This window comes from Vigna unguiculata, chromosome 3, assembly GCF_004118075.2.
Source record: "Vigna unguiculata cultivar IT97K-499-35 chromosome 3, ASM411807v1, whole genome shotgun sequence".
Taxonomy (NCBI): Eukaryota; Viridiplantae; Streptophyta; class Magnoliopsida; order Fabales; family Fabaceae; genus Vigna; species Vigna unguiculata.
Genome location: NC_040281.1, coordinates 58,506,065 through 58,532,647, shown reverse-complemented (window position 1 = coordinate 58,532,647; position 26,583 = coordinate 58,506,065). Strand labels below are relative to the sequence as shown.

General features: G+C 33.1%; 2 protein-coding genes across 6 annotated transcripts; both read left to right on the top strand.

Moving 5' to 3' along the window:
* The first annotated feature begins 3,631 nt into the window (after window positions 1–3,631).
* LOC114178303 (FGGY carbohydrate kinase domain-containing protein) lies at window positions 3,632–15,294 on the top strand. 5 transcript variants are annotated; one of them, XM_028064134.1, is made up of 16 exons: window positions 3,635–3,907; window positions 4,047–4,114; window positions 4,842–4,921; window positions 5,982–6,086; window positions 6,184–6,362; window positions 7,490–7,572; window positions 7,667–7,851; window positions 8,925–8,986; window positions 9,194–9,296; window positions 9,383–9,502; window positions 10,081–10,200; window positions 10,802–10,922; window positions 11,013–11,169; window positions 12,877–12,949; window positions 14,091–14,218; window positions 14,801–14,923. In XM_028064134.1, the coding sequence occupies exons 5-16, from the start codon at window positions 6,258–6,260 to the stop codon at window positions 14,921–14,923; spliced, it is 1,380 nt and encodes a 459-aa protein (XP_027919935.1). In that variant the 5' UTR covers window positions 3,635–3,907; window positions 4,047–4,114; window positions 4,842–4,921; window positions 5,982–6,086; window positions 6,184–6,257. The 5 variants fall into 5 exon arrangements, with proteins under 5 accessions (XP_027919931.1, XP_027919934.1, XP_027919932.1 ...); XM_028064132.1 differs by having other exon boundaries at window positions 5,969–6,086; XM_028064130.1 differs by lacking the exon at window positions 4,047–4,114 and having other exon boundaries at window positions 3,632–3,907; window positions 5,969–6,086; window positions 14,801–15,261.
* A 1,736-nt stretch (window positions 15,295–17,030) lies between these two features.
* Window positions 17,031–23,820, top strand: LOC114179807. Its single transcript, XM_028066269.1, has 9 exons — window positions 17,031–20,081; window positions 20,198–20,302; window positions 20,415–20,567; window positions 20,885–21,048; window positions 21,180–21,327; window positions 21,405–21,527; window positions 21,616–21,703; window positions 22,832–23,333; window positions 23,430–23,820. Exons 1-8 carry the CDS (start codon window positions 17,658–17,660, stop codon window positions 22,996–22,998), a joined length of 3,372 nt encoding a protein of 1,123 aa, XP_027922070.1. The 5' UTR covers window positions 17,031–17,657; the 3' UTR covers window positions 22,999–23,333; window positions 23,430–23,820.
* The last annotated feature ends 2,763 nt before the right edge of the window (window positions 23,821–26,583 follow it).

The window sequence follows — 26,583 nt, the reverse complement described above, 5'->3', positions numbered from 1 at the left end:
TGTCTTTACGGTGTGCTTTGGTCTTATCAAAACAAAATACAATGAATTTCTTCTTTGTAAATGCATATATTCAAAATATTAAAGGTGAATATATATTCACAATATTAATAATGATATTAAACGTTGAGGTATACCAAATTATAAACTCAAATTGAAAACAGGTGTGTCAATTCTGCTCTTAAGAAATATTGATCAAGCGAAAGGTCTTTGCAATAGTACAAAATTGCAAGTCAACAATTTAGACAAGAATGTAATCTCTGCAACTGTAATTACTGAAAAAAAACACTGGTGACAGAATTTTTATACCAAGAATGGATTTAGTTCCATTTGATTCAGGGTTGCCTTTCAAATTTCAAAGAAGACAGTTTCCGATATCCTTATGCTTTGGGATGACGATTAATAAAAGTCAAGGACAAACGCTTTCTAGAGTCAGCCTTTATCTTCCACTGCTTGTATTCACACATGGCCAACTATATGTTGCTATTTATAGAGTAAAAACCAAAAAGAGGATTGAAAATACTTATACTGGATGAAGATGGAAATGTCACGAACAACGTTGTGTACAAAAAAAATTTTGAAAGTCTTTGACAAAGAACAAATTATAGGTATGTTATTTATTATTTGTGATTTCGATTTGAACTTATTCTTTTGTATAAATATAGATCAACTTATTTATGTTCTGTTCTGCACTGCAGGAAAATCATTGCCTAAAATCCAAGACTTACAAGGAACACGATGATACAACAAAAGTTGAATTAAAAAGCAATAAATGTTGTGTACAAAAGGAAATTTTGAAGCTGTTTAACAAAAAAGACATTATAGATATGTAATTTATTATTTTTTATTCTTATTTTAACGGATTCGTTTGTATAAACATAGATTAATTTATTTTTATCTTTGTTTCTTCTTCAATTCTTAACGTTGAAAACAAGTTGAACAAAAAAGTGTACGAGTCATCTTTTTGTTGTTGGTTGTTGCAGATAAAAGAATAGACAACAAACATAAAATGAAATATAATATGAACTTTACGTCTTTCATTACGTTCTTAATTGATTTAGTTTATTTATACACTTTACAATTTTTTAAAGACATGATATTTTCATCATATAGATAATTGAATATCCCAAAACCCATTACCATTACCAAAAATATTACATCTAAAAAAAATCTTGTGCATTGTATGGGTAGAAAAACTAGTATATTCACAATATTAAAGGTATTACAAGGTTTCATATATTAATTATAGAGCTATTTTTTTCTTAACATACTTAAGTAATTGTAACAAGTTTTTCCTTCATTGTTAAGGTGCATAATTACCCTATCAAAATTGTGCAAATCTAGGTGCATATTCTTTAGAAAAACATTGTTTCTTTACAACACATTAATCCTTTAAAGTTTCTAAATTGTTATGGTATTAAACCATGAGAATTTCGATATAAGACGTCAAATATGAAGAGCAATTAAAAGTACTTGAACACTTGAGAGATCAATGGCATCTTTTTTATTTCGGAAATGTACTTCAACTAAGAAAAGTTTACTTAATCAATGTTTCCCTCCTTTAATTTGAATGTTTTAAAAGTGGTGTTATATAATTGTTTATTTACATTTGTGTGATTATGGATTGAAAGTGTAAATGTATTACATTGTTTATATGTTTGTTTGGAGAACTATTACTCGAAAGATAATTTAATTTAGTGACAATAATGTGTGTATTTTTAGAATAAGATATATAAATTGTTAATTTAAATTATGTAGATAAAATTATTAATTGGTAAAGAGTGAACATAAGTTATTATCGTTTATTGCGAAAAATCGTATTTATGGGTATCTATGAATAAAATTCACAATAGATAAAAAATCGATATTATAAATGAATATCTATAAGTAACGGGTATGAGTATCTTTTATACCTGCATGATAACTGGGCATATAGATATCATAGTATCCGTACTCGCGGATACATGTACTCATTATACTATAATTTAAATTAAAAAAATATGATTAAAATATTAATAAATTGATTTTGAATGAGTTATTTTTTATCGATTTGTTTTTAAAAAAAATCTTCATTTTTTTGTAAATTATCATTTAACACTATTTAAATTGATTATTTTGACTTTGTATAAAATTTATGAATGTTGTGTATTGTATTTTATTTCATTTCTTTGTAAATTGTCATTCTACACTATTTAAATGAATTATTTGAAATTTATTTGAAATTTATAAATATTATGTATTGTATTTTATTTAAATTTATGGATAAAATATAATGTTAAATATTTTATTTTATTTTTTGTAAATACTCACGGATGCCGATAAATATTCAAACAATATGCGAATAGCCACATAATTGATACACACTACAGATTTATGTCGACAAATATAAGACAAATATTTATGTGGTGAATAAAATATAAGAAACTACTACTGATACCTTACTTACCCGTTAACACCCTAATCTGATATATCACCATGCAAAATATGAAATAAAATAATCTATGATAATATATTAGTTTTTACATAAACACTTTACTATTACGTTTCTCAAAGACATGACAAACTATACCAAATATCTCAACTCTATTTTATGCAAATAGTCAACAAACATACACAAATATATACATTAAAATTAAATAAATGAAAAAATTCTCTCCCTTACTGTTTTTTAAATTGTTTTTACTTTTTTCATCTTTCTTCTCCTTTCTATTTTTAGATTGAAATATTCTTTAGATTTATAATATATAGTTTTAGGTTTAATTAAATTTAAAATTTCTTATAAATTTAAGTATTTTTTATTGAGTTTTTTTTTTTACTTTTTAAAAGTTTTGATATCTTTTAAAATATTTTAATATTTCCAAAATTAAAATATAAATATAAATATTTTAGATTTTAATATCTAAAATACAATAAAAGTATTAAATATTTTAGACTTAAATGTCAATTTTAGAAATATAAGTATATTTTTCTAAACATTTAATAATTATATTCTAACTATATTTTAAATAATTGTATTATATTTAACAATTGAATAAAATAATTATATTCAATTTATAATTAAATCTAAAAAATTTATAATTGAATTTTAAAAATAATTAATAAAAATATTAATTTCAATAAAAAATACTAGTATAATACATATTAAAAATTAAATTTAATCTTAATTTAAAAATCATATAAAATTATTCAATTTTAACGCTCAAATTAAATTGAATAAAATTAACAAATATAGAAAATTATTGAACAAAAATAGAAAATATAGAAACAAATTGAAAAAAAAGAAATAATAAACTCATAAAGTGACATGTGAAGTTAACTTGATACAAGAGTAATATTTTTTAAAAATTATAAAGAAAAAGAAAAACTAAGAACCCATAAGACGTGCTTCACAAACATTAGCTAGATAAACTTTAAACTTAGTTGTAAAAAAATTACTAAATTGATCACAATTAATGAAAAGTAAAACTTAATTAAACACAAACAAATATGGGACGATAAAACCCGACAAAAAAGTATTTAAATCTGATAAATAAATCAAATTGGTTTTTAAGTTAAAAAATTTTAATAAAAAATTGACAAAGGTTATTTTAGACTTTTTTGGTCCAGGTACGTGTTTTTTACTCCTGTCCAATCTGCGACCATACCATGGAGGAGATTACTCGTAATCAGAATCAGTGATGATCCATGAATGCTGACAACTGATATTCGAAATATCTGACAGGGAAAGAAGGCAAATCAGAACAAAGATAAACATAGACAAAGATAAAGCTATCTATGATGTCCGACACAGGAGGGGTTTTCTCCGATACACAATATCAACCCTTAGAAATGGCCGTTTCTTCCACTCCCGACAAGCCTTCTCGTACGGTATTCCTCGGCGTCGACGTCGGCACCGGCAGCGCTCGTGCAGGTTCGCTTCCACCACACTCATCGCAAATTTTATCTTGGGAATTTCTGTTGAAATAAATTGTGAATTTTAACATTTTTACGCATTGGTTGGATGTTTGACGATGTTCTTCTTTTCAACGTGCACTATTCTATGTGTTCAGTTGCTAAACAGTGACGGGTCGCTACTGAGGATGAAACTAGCATTAGGAGCAATGAGCACTTGAACCCTGTACTCTTATTGTCCTTTTCTTTAACGCGTTCACTTGGTTGAAATTTTGTCAAAGAAAAAATGAAATTAGCTTTTTCATAACTTAAAATTAGTTTATGTATGTAAGCTCTTTTATAACTTCTCGAAATTTTAATTTTTAGTTTGTACGTAATTTAATTTTAGGTTATAGAGAAACTCATTTAATTTTGTTCTTTCTGTTTTTCTCTCTTAAAAAGTATTTATGAAAAAGCTTGTCTAGTTCTCTAGAAGTGGGCTAGTTCTGTTACTTCAAATGGTCATTCAGTCCAGAACTTTTGATCTTAAATAACATAATCCTCATTTTATTTGTGTACAGCTCTATCGAGGTTGGAACCCAGGATTCCATGCAAATTAACCATTTTCAATTTTGAATTATTCCTTTTTGGAAGTTATTCATGTAGATGACCTCACCGATTTGGCAGGGCTTTTGCTGTTGTTGTTGTTGTTGTTGTATTTTTTGAAAGTTATGTCACTTCTGCCTTTTCATTTTCCTGTTGTTTGCATCTTTTCATACGATTAGCTACCAATTTACATGTTCTCCTTCATCATTTTGAATAAAAGTGGTAGCTTTTGTTAAGTCCGCCATGCTTATGTAGTTTTGTGCTGCAAGCAGTATGCGTATGGTAATAAAATATTAAGTCATTTGATATGATGACAAGATAGTATAAATGACCCGGCCCTTTTACTGGTGATGGTATTGCTATTACAGGTCTTTTTGACAAGAAAGGAAAGCTTCTTGGTTTGTCAAGCAGCCCGATTCAGATATGGAAAGATGGTGCCTGTGTTGAGGTAATTTTTTTTCGGAAAATAGACTCAATTGATCCAAATGATTACCTGAAGGTTGAAGCCAGTGTAATAGTAGTTTTTAAAAGGACTAGTGACAAAACAAGTCACAGAAGATGGTACCACTATGTTGCCATGTTGAGAAGAGATAGAAAAGGATACAACGAATACCTTGTTTTGGGTACACACATGGGTATTCTTATATATAATGAAAAAGATACACAACAAAATCAATATCTAATAATGAGAAATATTAGGTAAGATATTTCCCTATTAAATCATATCATATCTTCCTATTTCATGTAATCAGATCATATCTCTAACATAATCAAATCATATTTAACACTCCCGCTTTGGTTGGAGTATATTTATATCATATGAGGCAAACTTATTACAAATGTCATCAACATAAGACCCCTTGAGAGACTTAGTAAATGTATTAGCCAGGTGGTAGCTGAAGCTGACAAAGTAAATAATGATAAACCTGGTAGGTATTTTCCGGAACTGACCTTCTATCTGTCAAGGTGACAATCAATGTTCAATAAATTTCATTGTTTCAAATCATATATTTAACAGTAATCAATTACATCCTTTGAAAGAAATAGCATGGCATATTTGCTTCATAAATATAGGGCAGGAATTCTCTTCCCTACCTTGCTTAGTTGGTTGTGAAAATCTAAGGGAAAGTGCTCAGGATTTATTTACTCTTACTTATTGGCCATTTACAAGGATGTGTATTAACAGTCCCAAATTTGTGTGTCTGGTGTTCGGTGCTCTTGAGGCTATATTTTATACTAAAGTTTCTGGATCACTTGAGTTTACGCGGGAACCTTGTCTCTCTAAGTTATAATCAATCGTCTTCATCTTTCACTTCATTTCTCTTGGAGGAGCTGCTTATATGTTATGTTGATTTTGGAAATGGGGAAGGGATGAGATGATTTATAAGTTTACACCTAGTTCCTGTTGAGTTGGATATGAATAGGTGGTTTCCATTTTCAATGATTTAATGTATATATATTTTATAATGTAGATTCATCTTTTTGTTCTAAACAGCAATCCTCTACAGATATATGGCTTGCAGTTTGTGCAGCTGTAAAAGCAGCTTGCTCTAAAGCTAAAGTTGCACCAACAGAAGTACAGGGTCTGGGATTTGCAGCTACTTGTTCTCTTGGTATGATATAGTTTCGAAATTGTTGCTCCCTCTCCCTTTTACAGCACAGATTATTTTGTTTAATTTTGGATGTAACACTGTTCATGTATTACAACAGTTGCAGTGGATTCTGATAGCTCACCTGTTTCGGTTTCTTTGAGTGGTGATTCAAGAAGAAATGTTATTGTATGGATGGATCATAGAGCCGTAGAACAAGCCGAAAGGATCAATTCCTCTAAATCACCTGTATTGGAGTATTGTGGTGGAGCTGTTTCACCAGAAATGGAACCTCCAAAGGTACTATCTGAACCAGTTCCATAATCTCAGTATTGGTCATTGTACACAATATACTGTAGTAAGTTTTATTGTAAGCATTCTTTGGCTTACATGGTGTCTTGCTGTAAAAAGAAATTAACTGCAGACTATGGGAATGAATGCATATCTGTTGATGGCAATGATTTCTGAAAATGTTAAATGGCACATCTGAAACTGGGATAGGTTCTTTGTATTCCATACTGGATTAAGTTTAGGAACATCATAATTAATTTGAGTGGGTCACCTGCCAGACAAAATTTATAAGATTATCTTTAACGGTTTTTTTTTGCTCTTCAAACTTTTTGTTTTGTTAGTTCCCTTACATAAACTTGTATAATTGAGTTCTTGTTTTAACTTTTGGACTTTAATGTTTAAATAAGCTTGTCTGGAAAAAGTTGTATTGCATATAATTTATCTTTTGAAAGTTGAAACGACTAAACTGTTTAGTTGTGCAAAATCCAGCTTGTTCATATAATATATTATTTCTTTTATAATTTAAATTCGTTATTGATTCAATTATGGCTTTATTAAATCTTTGTTGTATTTTCTCACATCATAAGTTGTTAATTGGAACATAGTTACGTGACGTAGGACACCAAAAATATTATGAAAGGTCTATAGTATTTTTCTCGTGATGCTATCTTTTCATCAACATGAGTTCACTTGAATGCCTTAGATTTCCTAGATTCGTAAGATATGATCCTTCCTACCTCTTTCTAAACTTCATTGCTAAGTGTACGTGGATCATAAGTCTACCATTTGCTCCAAGACATTTATATTTAGAGAAAGTAGAGAGTGGACCTTCCTTTTCTTGTGGGGCTCCACTGGTCCGTTTAGGACTTTTCATCCAGAGACATGTCCATTTAAATAACACTTTCTCATTAAGAGTTGAAGGTGTTCCACCTATCACGATTCCATTCAATTAAAGACTACACCATTCAACTACACTCACCATGTGATGTCTAATATTCATTGATCTCATTATGGATATTGCAAGACACATAAAAAACCACTCAACCAATGTTTAAATATATTAATGGATGGCCAACAGTTAGAAATATAATTTTCTAATAAATTTTATTTATTACTAATATAATCTAACTTTTCAGCTTCTGTGGGTTAAAGAAAATTTGCAAGAATCTTGGTCAATGGTTTTCAGGTGGATGGACTTGAGTGATTGGTTGTCATACAGGTAATCTGTGTGGTTGAATCTTCTCTATGTCGAAGATCAGTTTTTATTTGAGTCTAGTGGTTCTTCACTTGGATTAATTTTTAGAATTTTTTAGGGCTACCGGGGATGATACTCGCAGTCTATGCACCACTGTTTGTAAATGGACTTATCTGGGTCATGCACACATGCATCATGTCAATGATAACCACTCTCGAGATATGGAAGCTTGTGGATGGGATGATCACTTTTGGGAGGAAATTGGTTTGGGTGATCTTATTGAAGGACATCATGCTAAGATAGGTATTCATTTTATTAACATTGGCCTTCTCAAGAATCAAATCTCAAGATTAAGTTGCTTGACCAAAGTGCGTAAAATGATTTTATATCACATGTCTACGCTGCATGTTCTTTTTGGTCTTGAAGACCCACACCCACCCACACACAGAGGACTTGATAATGTGTAAATAGAGACAACTCACTATCTCAAAAAGTTTAGCCTATTTGGTGAAAGCATATGAAAATTTAGAGGAAGGAAGGAGTTCACTTACTATAGGTGTAAGTTTTGGACATTTTGCTCAATTTTATCTAACATGAGTTTAATAAATATAGATTAAATTATTTAATTTATCTTAATGATCATCCATGCCAGTTTATAGATAAAATTAATTGGTATATAATTTCAAAGTCAATGTTTACTTATACTTTAAAAAGTACACAATACATTGGAATAAAATTTATTTATGAATTAACTAATTTTTAATTTGTATAAAATTTTAAAGTCTTTTGATGTACTTAATAAGAATTTTTAATTTAATAGATGGATTGATAAATTCAATATTCAGAAAATATTATAAACAGAGTGAGTTAAATGAAACTTTTTTTCTTGAGTAAATGGATTCTCATCCTCTGGAGTAAGTGCAACATAATTTTGTTTTCCCTATCTGTAAATGATTTTTTCTGTCTAAAGTTTAAATATAAAGTTTTCGTACAATTACTAACCTTAGACCAGGATTATATTTATATCAACTATTTGGTACATGTCTAGCAATTTTTAAATTTTGAGGAAATAATCTTGTCATTTTGTGCAACTGCAAGCTGTGTCAGTGTCCACCATAGCTTATATTGAACTCAATTCTTTTCTCCCTTTGGTAGTTCAATATGAAGAAACAATGTTGGATCAACGGGAATATTTATGATTAAATTTGAATGTTGTTGATTGCTCATTTATGAAAGAGTTCTCATGTTCATGCTTGATCAGTTGATATCTGATGAAAACTGGTGTCAGTACGTTTATGATTGATCATCTATGTTTGTCCATTCATTGCTGCTTCTGTCTTCTCACTGCCTAACTTGATAGTGAATCTTAATGACAGGACGAAGTGTTGCTTTCCCTGGCCATCCTCTGGGTTCTGGTCTTACTCCAACTGCAGCAAAGGCAATAACTTATGTATTTAATTTTTTGTATTTTTTTGAAATTTGAACTGGTGCTTCCTTGAGGTTCACTGACAAAGCTAACATACAGTGCTTAGTTGGAAAAGTGAACACAATCTTCCTCCATCTACAGGGATTGGTTCAGGTTGATGTAACAAGCTTCTTTGGCTTGGCTGTTTTTTTAATACTTTTAATGGATTGTAAATTTCAGGAATTGGGTCTGGAACCGGGAATTCCTGTTGGGACATCACTCATAGATGCTCATGCCGGTGGCGTGGGGGTAATTGAAAGTGTGCCACCATCAGAAGCTGAAGGTTGTCATCCCATACTTTACTTTTGTGATTTAAGTTTTGGGTAGAGCAGCTGTGTTTCTTAACTAAAAGAATTTTTGTATCCTTAGAACATGACAAGGAAGCTATTTGCAATCGTATGGTGTTAGTTTGTGGAACTTCTACATGCCATATGGCAGTATCCCAGAAGAAATTGTTCATTCCAGGGGTTTGGGGTCCATTTTGGTCAGGTAGTCTATACAATTTCTCTAATTATGAATTAAATCTCAATTGTGGATGACATTGTATCTTTTTCTTTTGGATTGGACACATTTGAAACAATCATGGTTTGTTGATTATCTATTGGGGTGTCTACAGTGGCAATTCATGGAGTTTAAACATTTTTAATTCTAATATGGTTGAGAATTTCCTTTTTTTTTTTAATAATAAAATTGTAAATTTCTTGGTTATGGTTGAAAGTTCATTGTTAAAATTTACTCTGGTCGTAACATGGATATGAAATTTATTCATTTGGGTTTAATGCTTGTCTCATTCTATTATCGCTATTATACTTTTTGTGGCTGTATTCATGTTAAAACTACTTATTTGTCTTTGTAAAGATATCGATTGGATACTTGTGACTAGTTCCTTTTTGTGGAACATTGATATTGGTCTAAAAAGTAAGCATTAAGTTAGTCTACATTTGACAGGATCACCTGAAGGATATCCAGTTTAATTTTATCCTTATTCTTTTTTATTTAAGTACTCACCATTGCTTCTGTTGCCACTTCTATGTTGTGGTGCTTTTTTTCTTTTTCCGAAATTTCAGCAATGGTACCAGAATATTGGCTAACTGAAGGTGGGCAGAGTGCTACTGGTGCATTATTGGATCATATAATCGAAAGTCATGCTGCTTCTACACGCCTTGCAAATCGAGCTGCTTCCCAAGGTAAGTTTTTTTTTTTTTTTTTTCTTAATTTGGTTGTAACATACTAAATATTTATAGGTTTAATTATTTTTTTGGTCATTGTTTTTGTTGAATATAGAGAAAATAGGGTTTGAGATTAATCTCCTTTATATATAAACCACACATATCTATTTATAATAGAGAGATACAACTAAAAAGAGTAATTAAAAATAAATAGAGTAAATATTGTTTGATATTGTGATTAACAATATCTAACAATATTTTAACAATATCAAACAATATCTAAACAATATCAAACAATATCTAACACTCTCCCTCAAGCTGGAACATACAAATCGTATGTACCAAGCTTGTTACAAATATAATCAATTCTAGGCTCTCGTAAAGACTTACTAAAAATATCTGCTAATGTAATATTGTATGTACAGTACTAATGGAAATGACCAAATTGAATCACTTGTAAAAAAGTTAGAGTCAAATTAAAACGAAAAAGAATTAGAGAATCGACTTGACACTTTTTGACAAAAAAAAAAACCAAAAGAATAATTAAACCATATTTATATTAACAAGTTTGACTTTGAGAGATGTCTCAAGACTAACTTTTTATGCATTAATATTCCAGATATTTCAGTGTTTGAGCTTCTGAACAAGATGTTGGAAACAATGATAGTTGAGCAGAACCTATCCTTTGTTGCTTCCTTGACTGAAGATGTACACGTGCTTCCTGACTTCCATGGGAATAGGTATTTGGTGACAAACAACGGCTTTCCCACCTGTCATGCCATAGTGGCTTCTAAAATGGTAGGTTGATATGCATATATATTATGTCCCAGGTCTCCCATTGCAGATCCAAAAGCAAAAGGTGTCATCTATGGTTTGACACTTGACACAAGTGAGAAACAGTTGGCTCTCCTTTACCTGGCAGCTGTGCAGGGCATTGCATATGGCACACGTCACATTGTAGAGCATTGCAATGCTAATGGTCACAAAGTAAGGATTACAGTGCTATGACTTTTTTGAGGTTATCGCTTGTTTTTGGGGTTGGTCTGTTTATAACGTCCATTTCATGTTTATACTGTTAGAATCAGATTGCAAGGTATGCGACTTGAGTCTCATTTTAAGCATAAAATTCTAGTGTGGGGTTTATAAGGCCTTGCATTCAACTACAATAACTAGTTTTTGTAGTACGATTCTCTGATGATTCTTATCACATTCTCACATCCACGAAGATACACCTTGCTATAATGTTGTTTTGCTTGCATCACGCGTCCTTTAAGGTGAGCATGTGCATATTAGAGCCCAAAGAAAGAAAGAAAACTGATGATGAAGTTAACAAGCAAGAGATGACTATATTTTTGTTTCCTCTGTATTTTTGAAATCTGATGGTTATTCTTTTCTGTAATTCTTAAGTGTAAAGCAAATGGTAGGTCTTGAACACTGTCAGTAGGTGCATACTAGTGCACTCAAATCCAACACCCAGTGTTCCATAACTATCAATTATATGGAGGCGGTGTGTTGGGGGTTAGACTTCAAAAGAGAACTGAAAAAAAGTATAGTGTAATTTACAACAGTGGGTATAAGTACAGCATATATTGACATGGAAAAAATTCTAACCTGAATATTTTAGGCTACAAATCTTTACGAAGTAACCGTAAGAGAAAAATTAGAAGAAATCCCAATTAAAATTACATGTTGAATAAGGAAATATTCTATGCATAATTATACACTACAACATTTAGCCTTTTTTTGAAGGAGAGGTCATATTTAGGTAATCAGGTCATATATGTCTGTTGTGAAACTTGGGAAAGGAATTTACCACACCCATTTCTGTGGTTGAGTTGAAAATATTCAACCGCATCATGATTTTACCACAAGTATGTTGCTCACTGTTCTCATCGACAAGTTTAGAGACAAATAAAATCATATTCTACTTTACTGGGGGCTTAAGGTTTAATAGTACCGATACCGATACCTTCAGTTTAAAAAAAATACTTTATTGAAATTCTTAAGCTTTTAAGCATGAGCAAGAGAATTGATTCTAATTTACAGTTATAAAACCTATTCTGCTATGTGAGAGAAATCCTCAGATCTACAATTTTTTGTCGCTTAGTGCTCAGATTATAGTGGAGGCAAGGAAGTTAATCTTTGGTGCTCAATTTTGTGTATCCCATTTTATGGGAACCCGAAAATTATTATAAAAGCCAAAATATATTTGTTATATTTTATATGTACCTCAAAGCATAATGGGATTACAGAAGAAGAAAAAGAACAGAAATGTAGAATAGCTACTGTTAACACTTTCCTAGGGACAAACTCCCTAACAAAACACATCTCTATCATTCACACTCTCTCCTCTAGCCAACCTCTCCTAAAATTATCATTCTCATTTCACTATGCCTGGTGGATGCTACTCAGGACTTCCACTAGGCTTTCCACCTTAACCACTAACTGTCTACAACCTTGTGTATAACTTCCAAACCTTTGGTCTGTGAGACAATTGATCAACTGTCCGACGTTTAAGGATCATATGTATGATTTGGTTATTAAGATCATTTTAGTAGTATTCTTACAAGTAGCTACAAATTATTTGTATAATTGTTGTATATCCTTGTTATGTTCCCAAGTCATTACTCCTGTCTATTGGTGCAGAGTTGATGAGTATTATTATTACCATAATTGTTCTGCCATTGCCTGCAGATCAACACACTACTTGCGTGTGGTGGCCTTTCAAAGAATTCTGTCTTCATGCAAGAACATGCTGATATTATTGGTATGTGATGAGGAGCATATTTGCACAAGCTCAGATACTTTTATTCTTGTGTTACATACTATGGATCTTATTCTATACGAGGTGTACTTCAATTTAAATTGTTAACTAAGTTTTGGTAGTTTAAGGTTTGGTTGATGACCAACCCAGAAAAAAAAGAGCATACTTTGCTCTTCTATGTATTCTACAAACCAATAGACAGTTCAGTGTTTGGTTTGTTTTCAAATATGTGGTGGTGTTGGTGTTTCTAGTGAATAGAAACTAAAAGCTAAAGTAACAATTGTAATAGCTGTGATATTTCAAATTTTATCTTATTCACTGATTACTAGTTTAGGACCTATACAATTCATGGGGTCCAAACCATCAGCTGTGTCATGGGCCCTTAGTTTGGAAAGTTGTACTAGGAGGAAGGAATAGAGGTAGAGTGTAAGAAATTACTAAGATGGCAGGGAGAGAAAGAAAAAAAAGGAAAGTTAGTTTGAAGGGAGGCTGATAATAAATAGGTGTACGTGGGTGAGAAGGAGTATCTTCTTTTGGGGAATTATGACATTTGTAAATAATGTAAGCTTAGCTTTGCAGTGGCAGAGTTTCTTCCTTCCGCAATTTCCCCCTCCTCGTAAATATACTTCATTGTTTTGTTTACTATTCTATTACTTACTTCTTAGTTATTATCTGGGGTTGGTCTGATTTTGTAACATAACTATAGTAAAATAATAAAAAGAAATGCAATAAATTCAACCATAGGAAAACATGATAATGAATCAATACCTTCAATCTTGTGTGATATATGTAACATCTAAGTGTTTGAACATGATTTTATGTCCAATACATGTCTACGTAGTGGGTTTAAGTTGGACTGAACTGAACCTTAATTTTTTTAAACCAAATCCTGCGGTTAGGATGAATTTGAACCAATCTATACTTTGGTTGGTCTACCCAATTCAGAATTTTGAAGCCGATGCCAATATCACAAACTGTCAGTGACAGTAGTTTGGGGATTGTACGCTCCTATAAATGATAAGGAATGACATAGATGATGATAGTTAAAACTTTATTTGATGTTAAGTTTTCTTAGTAATAATGAATCCTTTTTATAGACATCGGTATGTTAGTTTTTAGTGAATCTTGTTTGTAATTTTCCCAGGTTGCCCCATAATTCTTCCGAGGGAAAGTGAATCTGTGCTCTTAGGTGCGGCTATTCTGGGTGCTGTCGCTACAAGGAAATGTCTTAACCTTAAGGAGGCCATGAAAGCCATGAATGCACCAGGCGAGGTGTGGGTTTTTCAGTTTTGAAATACTGAAAAATAGAAAAATTACATTTTTTTTTTTTAATTTCAGATTATAAATCAAGGTCAATTGCATTAAATTACAAGTAGTGCTAGTACTTTTCATATAGTTCTGAATGGTGTCATCAACATTTGCCGATTTGATACTAAAGTTGGAAGTGTTAGGAACTGAAATTTGTTGTTAAATTAGAAAAAATAACGTAGTATTAGTTCAAATTTAATAGTTTACCGCAGGCTCTGTACATATAATAGAAAAAATAACGTAGTATTAGTTCAAATTTAATATATTATCTCCATGGTATAAAAAAATGTTAATAGTTTACCGCAGGCTCTGTACATACAATAGATTAGTTCGTTGTGAAACTGTTACGGAATTTAATATTTATTACACAGTTTGGGTGTTATGCTTCCTAGTTTCTTGTTAGAAAAAAAAAAGAAGAAAAAGGATACCTATGACCAGATTTTCTACTCTCATTCCTTGCTGTCTATAGGTGTTTTTGTAAACGAAATAAAACCGATGCTCTTAGTTTTTTCTTGAAAGGCTAACAGTTTTCATGAATTTTTGCAGGTCATTCATCCATCTAAGGATCCGAAGGTCAAAAAGTACCATGATGCCAAATACAAGATCTTCCGTGGCCTTTATGAACAGCAGCTCTCTTATCGTTCCATGATTGCCCAAGCCTTATCATAGCATTGCAGAATATTTTATTCAAACCGCCAATTGAGATGCTCCTTGTGAAGTTTTTTTATTCATGCCTCAAGAATGAATGTTTTAGGATATAGAAAGAAATTATGGCCACAATATTACCAGTTAGACGATTATTTTCATGGTTGTATTTTTGTGGTAGGTTAAACATTGAAAAATTCTGAAATACAACGAGAAATAATCCCCGATATCGACGTTAAAATTCTAACAGAAATTTTCTGACACTGATAGCTGGTAGGTTACTGTACAAATATAGTCAGTTTGATACTTTACTAACATTATAGTTCTGTGTAATGTACCATATGACTTAAGATTTTTTAGAATTCTTGGAACCCTCATCATGGTTTCACAACTCAGACATGATTTTACATTTGAATACTACAAATCATATCGAGATGAATTAAGTTTTACACTATTCGACCCGCCCTATTTGCTCCTTGCGTTGTGCCACATTCGTTTAATGACAATGTTTTGACAAGCCCTAATTTTCAATGTGCAACAGATGCACAGTGGAAACGTAGGGAAACTAATTTTAGGTCTTTTCTTTTAACACTCTGAAGATCTGGTTCTAAACCTTCCAAAAAGTATGAAATGGCTAAATTGTTATCAAGTGTTTTTTAAATTTTGTTGCAATCTCATAATAAAATTATCTTCTTTGAAAGATAATCACAGAAGGAATTAATACTCTTGTAGAAAAATCAGTTTCAACGAAAATACATTTTGAAACTCGAGATTTGTTATGTTTCTTTGCTTCTTTGTTGCCCAAACAAGAGTGACCTACAACTACGCCAATGTTTCAGTTGTTGTAATCACTCTCCTTTACATAAATCATTTAATCTGGTGTACTATAGAGATTCGATCTTGCTGGGAATCTAAAAAGAAAAGCACCCTGGTGGACTAAAGCAGGAAGAAGGTAAAAAAGCATCCAACAAAGAAGCTCTATTCATCACGTGACCAATTAATAAAGATTAAAAGAGATCTAAGCATCATCACGTCATCCTAAGAACAAAATGTAGGAAGAGAACTAAAAAGAAGAAGAACCTAATACCCAAGAACGCTCCTAATCTCCAAAGAACGAACGAAGACGCAAAACGAAAATAAGGAAGTCAACCGTTCCTAAAATAATAATCTAGACCAGAATAAACTTTGAACCCTAGGCAAACTTCTTTGCGATTTGTCCTATTCAAGATAATTAGGTTTAACTCAAATCTAATCTTTATTTGGTTTGTAGAAACCATATCTTTTGAAACTGAATCAATCTACAACAAAGTGATTCATGTATTTTATAATGTTTTATTCTTAAGATTTGAGACATTTACCTCCTAATATATGTAATAGAATCCGTATTCTAAATTCTAAATAAATATAGTGAATTTATGATTTTCTAGTTCTTTAAATAAAAACTGGAAACTATTTATAAGTATCTATAACTATATATAAAGGGGATTCCCTCTTTTGTGTCCACATTTCATAATTCCAACTTTACCCTTTATAATTTAATTATTTATTAAATTTTTAAAAATTAACGGTTACTTTTACAAGTTTTTATAAAATTATTTACTTATCTCCTTTTTCTTTTTTTCTCTTACTATTCATCAACAGTTATTTTTCTCTTATTTTCTCCGTACATTTTATTTTATTTTTTATAAATATACTTTTATTTTATTTTAAATTAATAACATTACAATATCATCAATTATTAATATAATTCAAAAAATACGTACACACATCGCGCCTGTGTTTACACTAGTATAAATAAAAAATAATCCATTCATCAAAAGAAAACCAAAGTGATGACATCCACTCTTACTTCCACGACTTCTAAATTCATTAATTAGAGGGAAAAAGAAATCATGAAAACGTATAGTTACATAATTTGTGGGTGGTGTCAAGAAATTGAGTGAATCGACAAAGGAGAATAAAATAAAATAAATGAGAAATGAGAAAAAAGAAATTGAAGGTGTGTGGTGGTCACATACAGAAGAGAGCGTAGAAAGAAAGGGCATATGCGAGGGAGATAAATAATATGCCAAGAAATACCGTTAAGAGAGAGTGCCACGTGGGACTCTACATGGCAATCACCCATCGCATCTTGCAATTGCAACCTTCAACCTCTGCCCCCACTCTCTTCCTCCAATATGCCCATGGCGTTCCTTCTCATCACCACCTTCTCCTTCTCCTTCTTCTCCTTCGTCCACCCTTTCAATTCCACCTTCCTTGCTCCTCAATCTCTCTCTTTGTCGTCTCAATTCCACCCCTGACCTCACCTCTTTCGAAATCTCCAAACTTCAAAAACCGCAAAATATAGTGTCTGAGAGAGCCATCACCCTGTTCAAGCCCATCAATTATTTTCCACTGGGTCACGCTTTCACTCCCAAATTTCCAATTTTTCTATCTGTTTATCGCCTTATTCGCCGTCTCAGGTATTGCTGATGGTTCTCTCTGAATTCGGATCTGCACAAGTCGCGGCCTTGGATTCTTGTTTTTGCTTAGATTCTTTTAATTCTATTTCTGCCATCGCCTCGAGGCTCTGTTTCTAGAAATGTGATCCGCCTTCTGTTATTTATTATTTATCATTTATTTATTTATCTATTTATCCTAATCTTCAACTTAATTCCAAATTATTGACTCACCTATTGGGTGGGGCTACCCTGTTTAAGGCTGTGAAAGTTTGGAGTTGTAAGATGTGTTGTGAGTTGTGATGATGTGAGTGGTGCTCATGTGTAATAAAGGGGTTCAATGCTTGAACGAGTGTGAGAGTGAAATTGATCAAGGGCAAGAATTCTTCGTCATGGATAGTCCAATTCGATCGCCAGCTGCCGGTTCAGGCTTCGGCGAAGATAACCGGCGTGTTAAGTTCTTGTGCAGCTTTCTGGGGAGCATAATGCCCCGTCCCCAAGATGGGAAGCTGCGTTACGTAGGTGGCGAGACACGAATTGTGAGTGTTTGTAGAGATATTAGCTACGAGGAGTTGATGGTGAAGATGAGAGAGTTGTATGATGGGGCTGCTGTGTTGAAGTACCAGCAGCCTGACGAGGACCTTGATGCTCTGGTTTCTGTTGTCAATGACGATGATGTGGTTAACATGATGGAAGAGTATGACAAGTTGGGTTCAGGGGATGGATTCACTAGGCTCAGGATATTTTTGTTTTCACAGTCCGAGCAGGATGGTTCCTCACATTTCATTGATGGGGATGATTCTGAGAGGAGGTATGTTGATGCATTGAATAGTTTAAACGATGTTGCTGACTTTAGGAGGTTGCAACAAGGAGAGTATCCAATGATGAGCCCTGTTGAGGATATCCATGTGGCTGCTGAACAGTTTTTTAATCCAATGAGTGTGGAAAGTGGGATTCATTCTCACAGAAGTGGGGACCTATCTATGCCACCGTATAATATGCATCATCTCTCGATCCAGCACCCGCAAAATGTGGGCCCAAGGTATACTGAAATGGATTCTCCTTGGAATCCTGCTTATTACTCTCCTAGGCACCATGGTCTCCACGACTCCAGATCATTAGTTGAATTTCCATCTTCGCCGTCTGGTAGGTACCGAATGCCATTTCCAGAGTTACCGGAGAAGTGCATTGATCGAGGGCCGGAAGAGTATGCTCGACATCATGTAAACCACCATCCTATGTATGATAATCAACAGCAGTATGCTGATAATGTTTTTTGGGGGCCGACTGGAGCAGCACATTCTGAAAAGACAAGTTTTCCAGGCAATGTTGTTCATGGTTCCCATGTTGTTGATGGGAACAACATATGTGAGCAGTGTCGCATGGGTTTTCACAGAGGTCATCCACATCTGGAGCATTCTAATATAAGTAATGGATTTCTACCGGTTGCTAATCATTGTGGAGAATGCCCCCTGCCAAATAGGGATGCTTTCCCCATGAATGTTGATGCAAAGTTACATCCCGCAATGTATCCCAATGAACCTAATAGTGATCACAGGTCTGTTTATAATGATACTCAAAATCATGAGAGAGGTTGGGGTTTTCAGCATCCAACAACTGCTCGGGTTGAAGAATCAAGAGGACATTTATCTGTATCTGGAAGAGTGAGTGATGTTCCAGTTGCAAATTTCTCTCTTGGGCATGGTAGTGTGACCGATGGACATGCCCTGTCGTCCAATTATCTTCATCAACCGGTTGGACCTGAATTGGGTACTGAAATTTTCCCTGACCAAACCATGACTGCATTACCACACGTACAACTAGAAGAATGCAATGTGCGGTATGGAAACCCACCTTCTCCTTATGGAGTAGACAGTAATTATGCTGTGCCCCGTGGACATCCACCTGGTTTATGGAGGAATACACCAATTCCTGTTCATATGGGACCACCTTATGAGGCAAATACCTCACCCCCGCCGGTGAATGGTATGATAAATGCGGCATTAGTCAGGGGAGAAGGCAGTCCAGGGTTTTACGTTGGAGCAGATACTCAAAATCAATGGGTTGATTCCTCACAGAAATTGACAGGACATGATTGTAAAGGCATCCCAGAATATTCGCCTGCACATGCTCTGAAGTTGAATCCAACACTCCTTGGTCCAGAGAATCAGCCCCCAGTTACTGTAGATACCATTCACCCTCCACAGGACGTGAGTACTGGTGCCTGCTTGGAACCTTTGCAGGTTCCAAAATCATCTTTTAATATGATTCATAATCAGGAAACTTTAAGAAATGACACCCATTTGGCTAAAGCAAAGGCCTTTGAATCAATTACTGCAAAGACTTTTGAATCAATTACTTTGCTTGGAGACGGAATAGTGGTAAAAATTGAGGACAAGGTTAAAAGCCCTGACACGCAGACTGTATCTTGTTCAGAGCAAAATAAAGTTGCTGAGAATGCATGTCCAGCTACTGCTTCTGTTGATTCTAATAATTCAAAGTCTAAACCTGAAGGAGACTGCGGGCATGTTGAGAAACTGGCTGATGAGGACCATTCTGTTCCACAAGATTATAAGCATTTAGGTAATCAATTAAACTTGTTGCCTGAGTTGATTGCTTCAGTGAAAAAGGCTGCATTAGAAGTTGCTGAAGAGGTGAAAGCTGCAGCTAAGGATGATCCAGCCAATTCTCATAATCAAAATTTAGATGCCAAGGAGAAAACAATAAATGAAGTAGAGCCAGCGGTAACAATGGAGTGATTTTAATTTCTTCTTTCAAAAACTTAAAGTAAATTTGTTCTCTTTTATTGAGGTTTGGTTGTGTTGCTTCATTTTATGATGTGTATTTATTTGTCTTGTAGAATGCTCATGGTGATTTAGAATTGAACTCTGAAACTGACCATGTAGATACTTCTAAAATTGAGCCTACGAAGGCTGAGGAAGAAGCAATTGCCAGGGGATTGCAGGTTTTCTTTCTTACTCACGTTTGTCATGTTCTCATCGTTTCATGTTTTGAGGTCTTTTCTGGCTTCTTTTTCCCACTTCCTAGGGTTTGATAGTATGCTGATAATTTTTCAGACTATTAAAAATGATGATTTGGAGGAGATCCGCGAGCTTGGTTCTGGAACCTATGGAGCTGTTTATCATGGGAAATGGAAAGGCTCTGACGTTGCCATTAAGAGAATAAAAGCCAGTTGTTTTGCTGGAAGGCCATCTGAAAGAGCAAGATTGGTATTATTAGTGTTTGATGGTTTTTCCCTTCGTTTAAGTAACTGTAGATTTAAACCTTGTAGAATAAGAATTTTCTAATCTCTGTCACAATTTTTCAATCTGTTGCCCGAAAACGAGTTCCTTGAAAAGGCTGAAATTTGCTCTACAAGAAATATTTGAATGTATTAGATGTGCATAATATAGAGTATAGAATTGCTTTTGGGATTCATGTCAAGGGTCACTCCATTGTTCTACATAGAAATTCACTCATTGCACATATTGAAACGTTTATTTGGTACCCAACTCTATATAGTGATTTCATTCTGGTTCTTCCCCAGATTACAGATTTCTGGAAGGAGGCATTGATGTTGAGTTCATTGCATCATCCAAATGTTGTCTCCTTTTATGGCATTGTTCGTGATGGCCCTGACAGTTCTTTAGCAACAGTCACAGAATTCATGATTAATGGATCTTTGAAACAGTTCTTGCATAAGAAAGATAGGTAATTTGATGCATTCGTTGGTTTATATTTCATCAATATTTAATGTTTTGAGGCATTCAAAACGTTCAGCCTCCCATTGGAATGGATCTGTAGTGTATTACTTATGCTGTTTATTCTGAGCAATTTAACAGAACAATTGATCGTCGTAAGAGACTCATTATAGCCATGGATGCTGCATTTGGGATGGAGTATTTGCATGGAAAAAACATTGTGCATTTTGATTTGAAATGTGAGAATCTATTGGTCAATATGAGAGATCCTCAACGCCCTGTCTGCAAGGTACTAATAAGAATACACACTGATCACAAAAGCAACCTGAAAGGGGAGACTGAGATGAGGCTTGTGTATTTTTTCAGATTGGTGATTTGGGTTTATCAAAGGTTAAACAGAACACTCTAGTGTCTGGTGGAGTACGTGGGACTTTGCCATGGATGGCACCGGAGCTTCTTAGTGGGAAAAGCAATATGGTGTCGGAGAAGGTATTGGCATAGTTGGTTTTGGCTTCACACACCTAATACTCTTTTCATTTTTTATGATGATCAGCATCTATACTTGCTTGTGATGTAGATTGATGTGTACTCATTCGGAGTAGTTATGTGGGAGTTGCTTACAGGGGATGAACCCTATGCTGATATGCATTGTGCTTCAATAATAGGTGAGAGCCAAGTAACAAGCAAAATTCATACGGGCACTTTGTGTCTTCCTACATATCACACTTCTATATAATGTTGCAAAATTATCCCAACCGTTTATATTATTGTTAGAAATTTTCTTGTAAGTGTATTGGTACACTCTTCTTTTATATTTTTCTCAGGAAGTCACCAACTAACTGTGTTTAAGTTTGAGTTTATACTTTCTGTAAGTAAATTTGTCAGCTCTGGTTGGAGTGAATCTGACTATAATTTTTCAATAAAATAACACTGACATGAATTGTTTCAATTTTGTTTTTGGTAGTCCCACTTAGTTGTTAACTCGTAATTCTTGCTCTTCTTCTCTCTTCCTCTCTTGCATAATATTTCTCTGAATTGTCTTCTGTGTCTATCTCTGTATGGAGTATTTGAGTATCTTTGAGTTGTTCCAGAACAGCACATCTCATTCCTCCATACAGTAGGGGCAGTCGGGTTTCTAAAATTTTTTCCCGTGTCAGTTGCCTATTGCATGCTTGGTCCAGGGGAAGTGGGGCTTCAGCATTACAAGAATGCCCGGCTTTTCTGTCGCAACAGTTTTTTTTGTTTTTTCTTTTTCTGATTTTCTGTTGTAGCTTGGCAGATGAGAGAACCATAGTATATGACTTCCAATGCTGTTGTTGAATCCTTGTTAAGATGTATACTGAGATTGGAGAAATTGAGAATTCATCTTGAACACATTCCCTTGAAGAAGAAAAAACAGAAAAGAAAACATTGTTATATATTATTTGTAAAATTGAAGTTCAGGTGCCAGTGATGATATTTTGGTCAGTTTATGACTAAAATTTTTTAAGCTCTGGTGCTTACTTGAATTATACCTGATGTACTGCTGTAATATCATTCTACTATTGGTAAGGAACTTAATTTTTTAGAACTGGAAGGTAACAGGTTGTGTATAACTTGACCTGAGGTATCCTTGCTACAAAGTTCTAGGTAACAGACAGGTTGACTGGAAAATGAATCAAAACTTAGCTATTCCTAGACAAAAGGACGGAGTGTCTTGATCTTTGGGCATATCTAGCACCAATGGGATTCTGAATATTCTGGTAGAATTGCCCATATATCAAGTTTCACCTTTGTTGTACTTTGTTTTGCAGGTGGTATCGTGAACAACAGTTTACGTCCTCAAATCCCATCATGGTGTGATCCTGAGTGGAAGTCTCTAATGGAAAGTTGTTGGGCTTCTGATCCTGCAGAAAGACCATCATTTTCAGAAATTTCAAAGAAGCTAAGGACTATGGCTGCTTCAATGAATGTGAAATAGTCAATTGATCTTGAGTCAGTTAATTGAACTTCTCAAGTTGTATGTAGCCTAGAATTGGTTAAAGGGAAATAAGGTGAAGCATGGTTCTTCCAGTTCAAGGCACCATCATGCATAGCTTTATAAAGGGGAAAAATAATTGAAAGGAGTATTCAAGCTTGCATAGCTTGTATCGAGATATCATGCCTTGGTTTAGTCTAGAAAGTCTTTTGTAATGTTACCTTTAATGATATTTTCCTTGGTGCAGTAACTTGCACTATATAACATGGTTTCTCTCCCAGAAGCAGCATGGTGTTCTGAAAAATGCTACATGTGGTGGAACATCAATATGTCACAGTGTGAGTTATTTTATTAATATGTGGATACCAGACAGACACAAAAATATTTTCTTCTCTTAACGTGTAATTTTTCATTTCTCTACTTGGTTTTTGCAGTTTTACAGGTGATGATGGTGATGGAAGCAATTGTTGTGGCTTTACTATCACTAAGGAACCATGCCTTCTGGAGGGATGTGTATATAAATCAACCACCAACATGTCTCCTGTGCTTTCACATGGAGAGGATAATGACGAATTCTGCTTCCCATTTTGATGGAACAAATTCAAGTTCTCGTCGATGTTTTTGTTTGAATTGCTTATTATATTGATATCATATATTCTTAATGACATGAATGTGCATACTTAATGACATAAATAAAGTTAACTTCTTTTATATGAATAATGTCAAATGTTTTTTTTTTTTTTTTGCAGATTGTGTGCTAATGTCTAGGAAGAACATGTATTGGGCCTCGCTCTTTACTATAATACCCTTTTTATTTTGGGACTATTTTTTTTGTGAGACTAATTTTTGCTGCATATTTCTGTTTAACATGTAAAATGAGTTTCACTCTGCAGTTGGGTTGATATCTCTGTATGAATTATAAAGCACAACATATTTCTGTAGCGATTCAATTGAAAAACTTACTATGGACATGTTCACCAATATTTCAAGACTTCGTTTCACACAAATCCTAATATTTGATCTTAGATTCAACGTACTAATCACTTGTTTGATTGAAAATAATTAGTTTCTCATATAATACTAATTAAGTTTACATTTTGTGTTTAATGTATAAATTTATTATTTAATTTAATTTATTCTGTTGCTTAATTTTATTTAATTTAAATTACTTGAATAATTTGATAAACAGAATGAACATTAAAATTTGACAAATCAAATTAGGTGAACTTTCTCATTCAGCACAAGTCAACAACAAGAGGCAAAATAACGACGATGAAATATTCTAAAATAAGTTAAGTAAACAGTGAATTGATCTGAACTCTGAATTTGTAAGTTGTGGCATTAGTTGCTGAATTAAAAGCAATTACAAATTTCTATCACAAACTCATTTCACGTTAAGTATTCTTTTGAATTACCAAATGTTATTATGTTAATGGCAAATATCAGTGGAGTTTAAAAAAGACAATTAAATTAAATAAAAATAACTAAATTCTTTACTTAAACTAATTAAATTTTCAATTTAAGTTTATGAGTAAATGACATTTTTTAGGCTGAGTAAATAACGTTATTTGCATTTATGAGGATATTGGGGATATTCAGGAATAAGATAGAACTGGTTGAGAACATGTTTATGTTGATAAAGCTTGAAGTAAATGACAAAATCAGAAATTTAACATGGTTGACTCCATTAATTCCCTGTACCTATACCAAATCTGATATATATGGTTTGAATTTAAAGGATGATGATAATGGGTTTCGAATGATTATAGAATGAAGTTTTAAGAAAAGAAAAATGGTGGTAGCACCAACTCTGAATGCGAAGAAAATCCAGAAGGTCAATTTGTGTGACAGCATCAACATCTACTCCCATTCACCACCTAACACACGCCTTAGACTTCTCCATAAAAGTCAAACTACCCTCACTTCTTACACTTGTCTCTATTCTACCCCATGAATCACCACCAAAAGCATTACGTAACAATTTCATTTCACAACAAAATCAAATTTAGTTAAATCACCACCTTTTTAATTAGTTACAACATCTCTATAAATAAATACCACACAACTCAAATCTTTCTCATGCTCAATAATTCACATTGCTGTTCAGTCTACAGTGCTTTTAACCTACTCAGTAAATCATAGTAACTTCTTATTACACTCCATGTCCTTTTATTTTTTTTAATCAAATACAAAATTTAAAAGTTGGTAACAATATGCATAAACTCTAAAACTCCGAAGTTGTAAAATTCTGATTATATATATGATCCAAGCATATGGGTTTAGAAGCATTACTATAAAACAATTAACCTAAGGGCGTGACTCGAGAAAGGGAAGAACTCGGTAACGTAACTATTGCATTAACGTGTGTTGTGTAAGTAATATTTTACAGAAAGTGCATGAAACGGGGATAATAGCAGTTTGAATTTTATTTAATGATTTATACTTGTTTATTAGCAAAGTATAACACGTATACGTAGCTCTGCAATTGTGATTAGTGTGATTTTAAAGAAGAATTGTGTTGGTATAAATAAATGTTTAGCGTCCAAGTCTACTAACAGCATCTTTGTCAACCCTAGTGACGACATATACAACACTGTGATCTTTGTGCCAATCGATGCTTATTTTTATACTAAAACCACTTTTTTCGATCTCACGCTTATCTTAACTCTACTAATTAAAACACTAAGTGAATCACAGGTGTCATGATAGCAAACTTATATTTCCTCGGATCAACATAAAAGCTATAATCATCTGCCAAAAGCAAAATCGAACAATTCAATTTGGAATAAATCGTGTTTTTCTGATGGGGTGGGCGTGGATGCTTGAAAGTGCCCTTAAAACTTGTTCAAGTATTAAAATTTAAGTAGTTTTATATTAAGTAGAATAAAGTAATTTTCATAATTAGAAAGATAATTTTCGATTGGTCTTCCATTTTTAACCTCATACGAAAACTGTACTCAGCAGTTGTTACAATAGATTGGTCTTCTGGATGATGAAATGTACTGTTCTTTGGCTTCACCTTTTTCTTGAAAAAGAAACAGAGCGTCAATTTAAAGATTCTTAATTAAGGAGAAAGACAAAGAGAAACATGTTTTGTTGGTCCCAAAGATCCGAGACTATTTGATGATAAAGATATGAATATTTATAAATTTTGGGAGCTATAAGTGCTTTTTGAATTTGATGGTTTCTCCTTGTTATATTTCTAAGTGAGTGCGGTTCTCGACCTTTATTTTCCTTCTTAGTGATTAAAAAAATGACTAGATGAAGTATTAAATTAGAAAACCAAGGTCAATGAGTGCTTCTTTCTTCTCAAAAATATTGAATTGCAATGACCTTTCTGTTTGGTTTTACATCTTTTCTTGTTTTCATACAGTTTCCTATATTGTCTTTTAACGTCTCCTACCCAACTTGTCAAACAGGAACAAAGAAGAAAAATTAAATTAAATGCGATTTTGTTTGATATTAACCCAACTAATTCCTATATAGCCAAAAATTAAAAAAAGGACTACAAAAAAAAATATAGCAATTAATTTAACAAATGTTTGACTTTTTCATTTTCTTACTTTTATAATCTCATAGCTACATTAT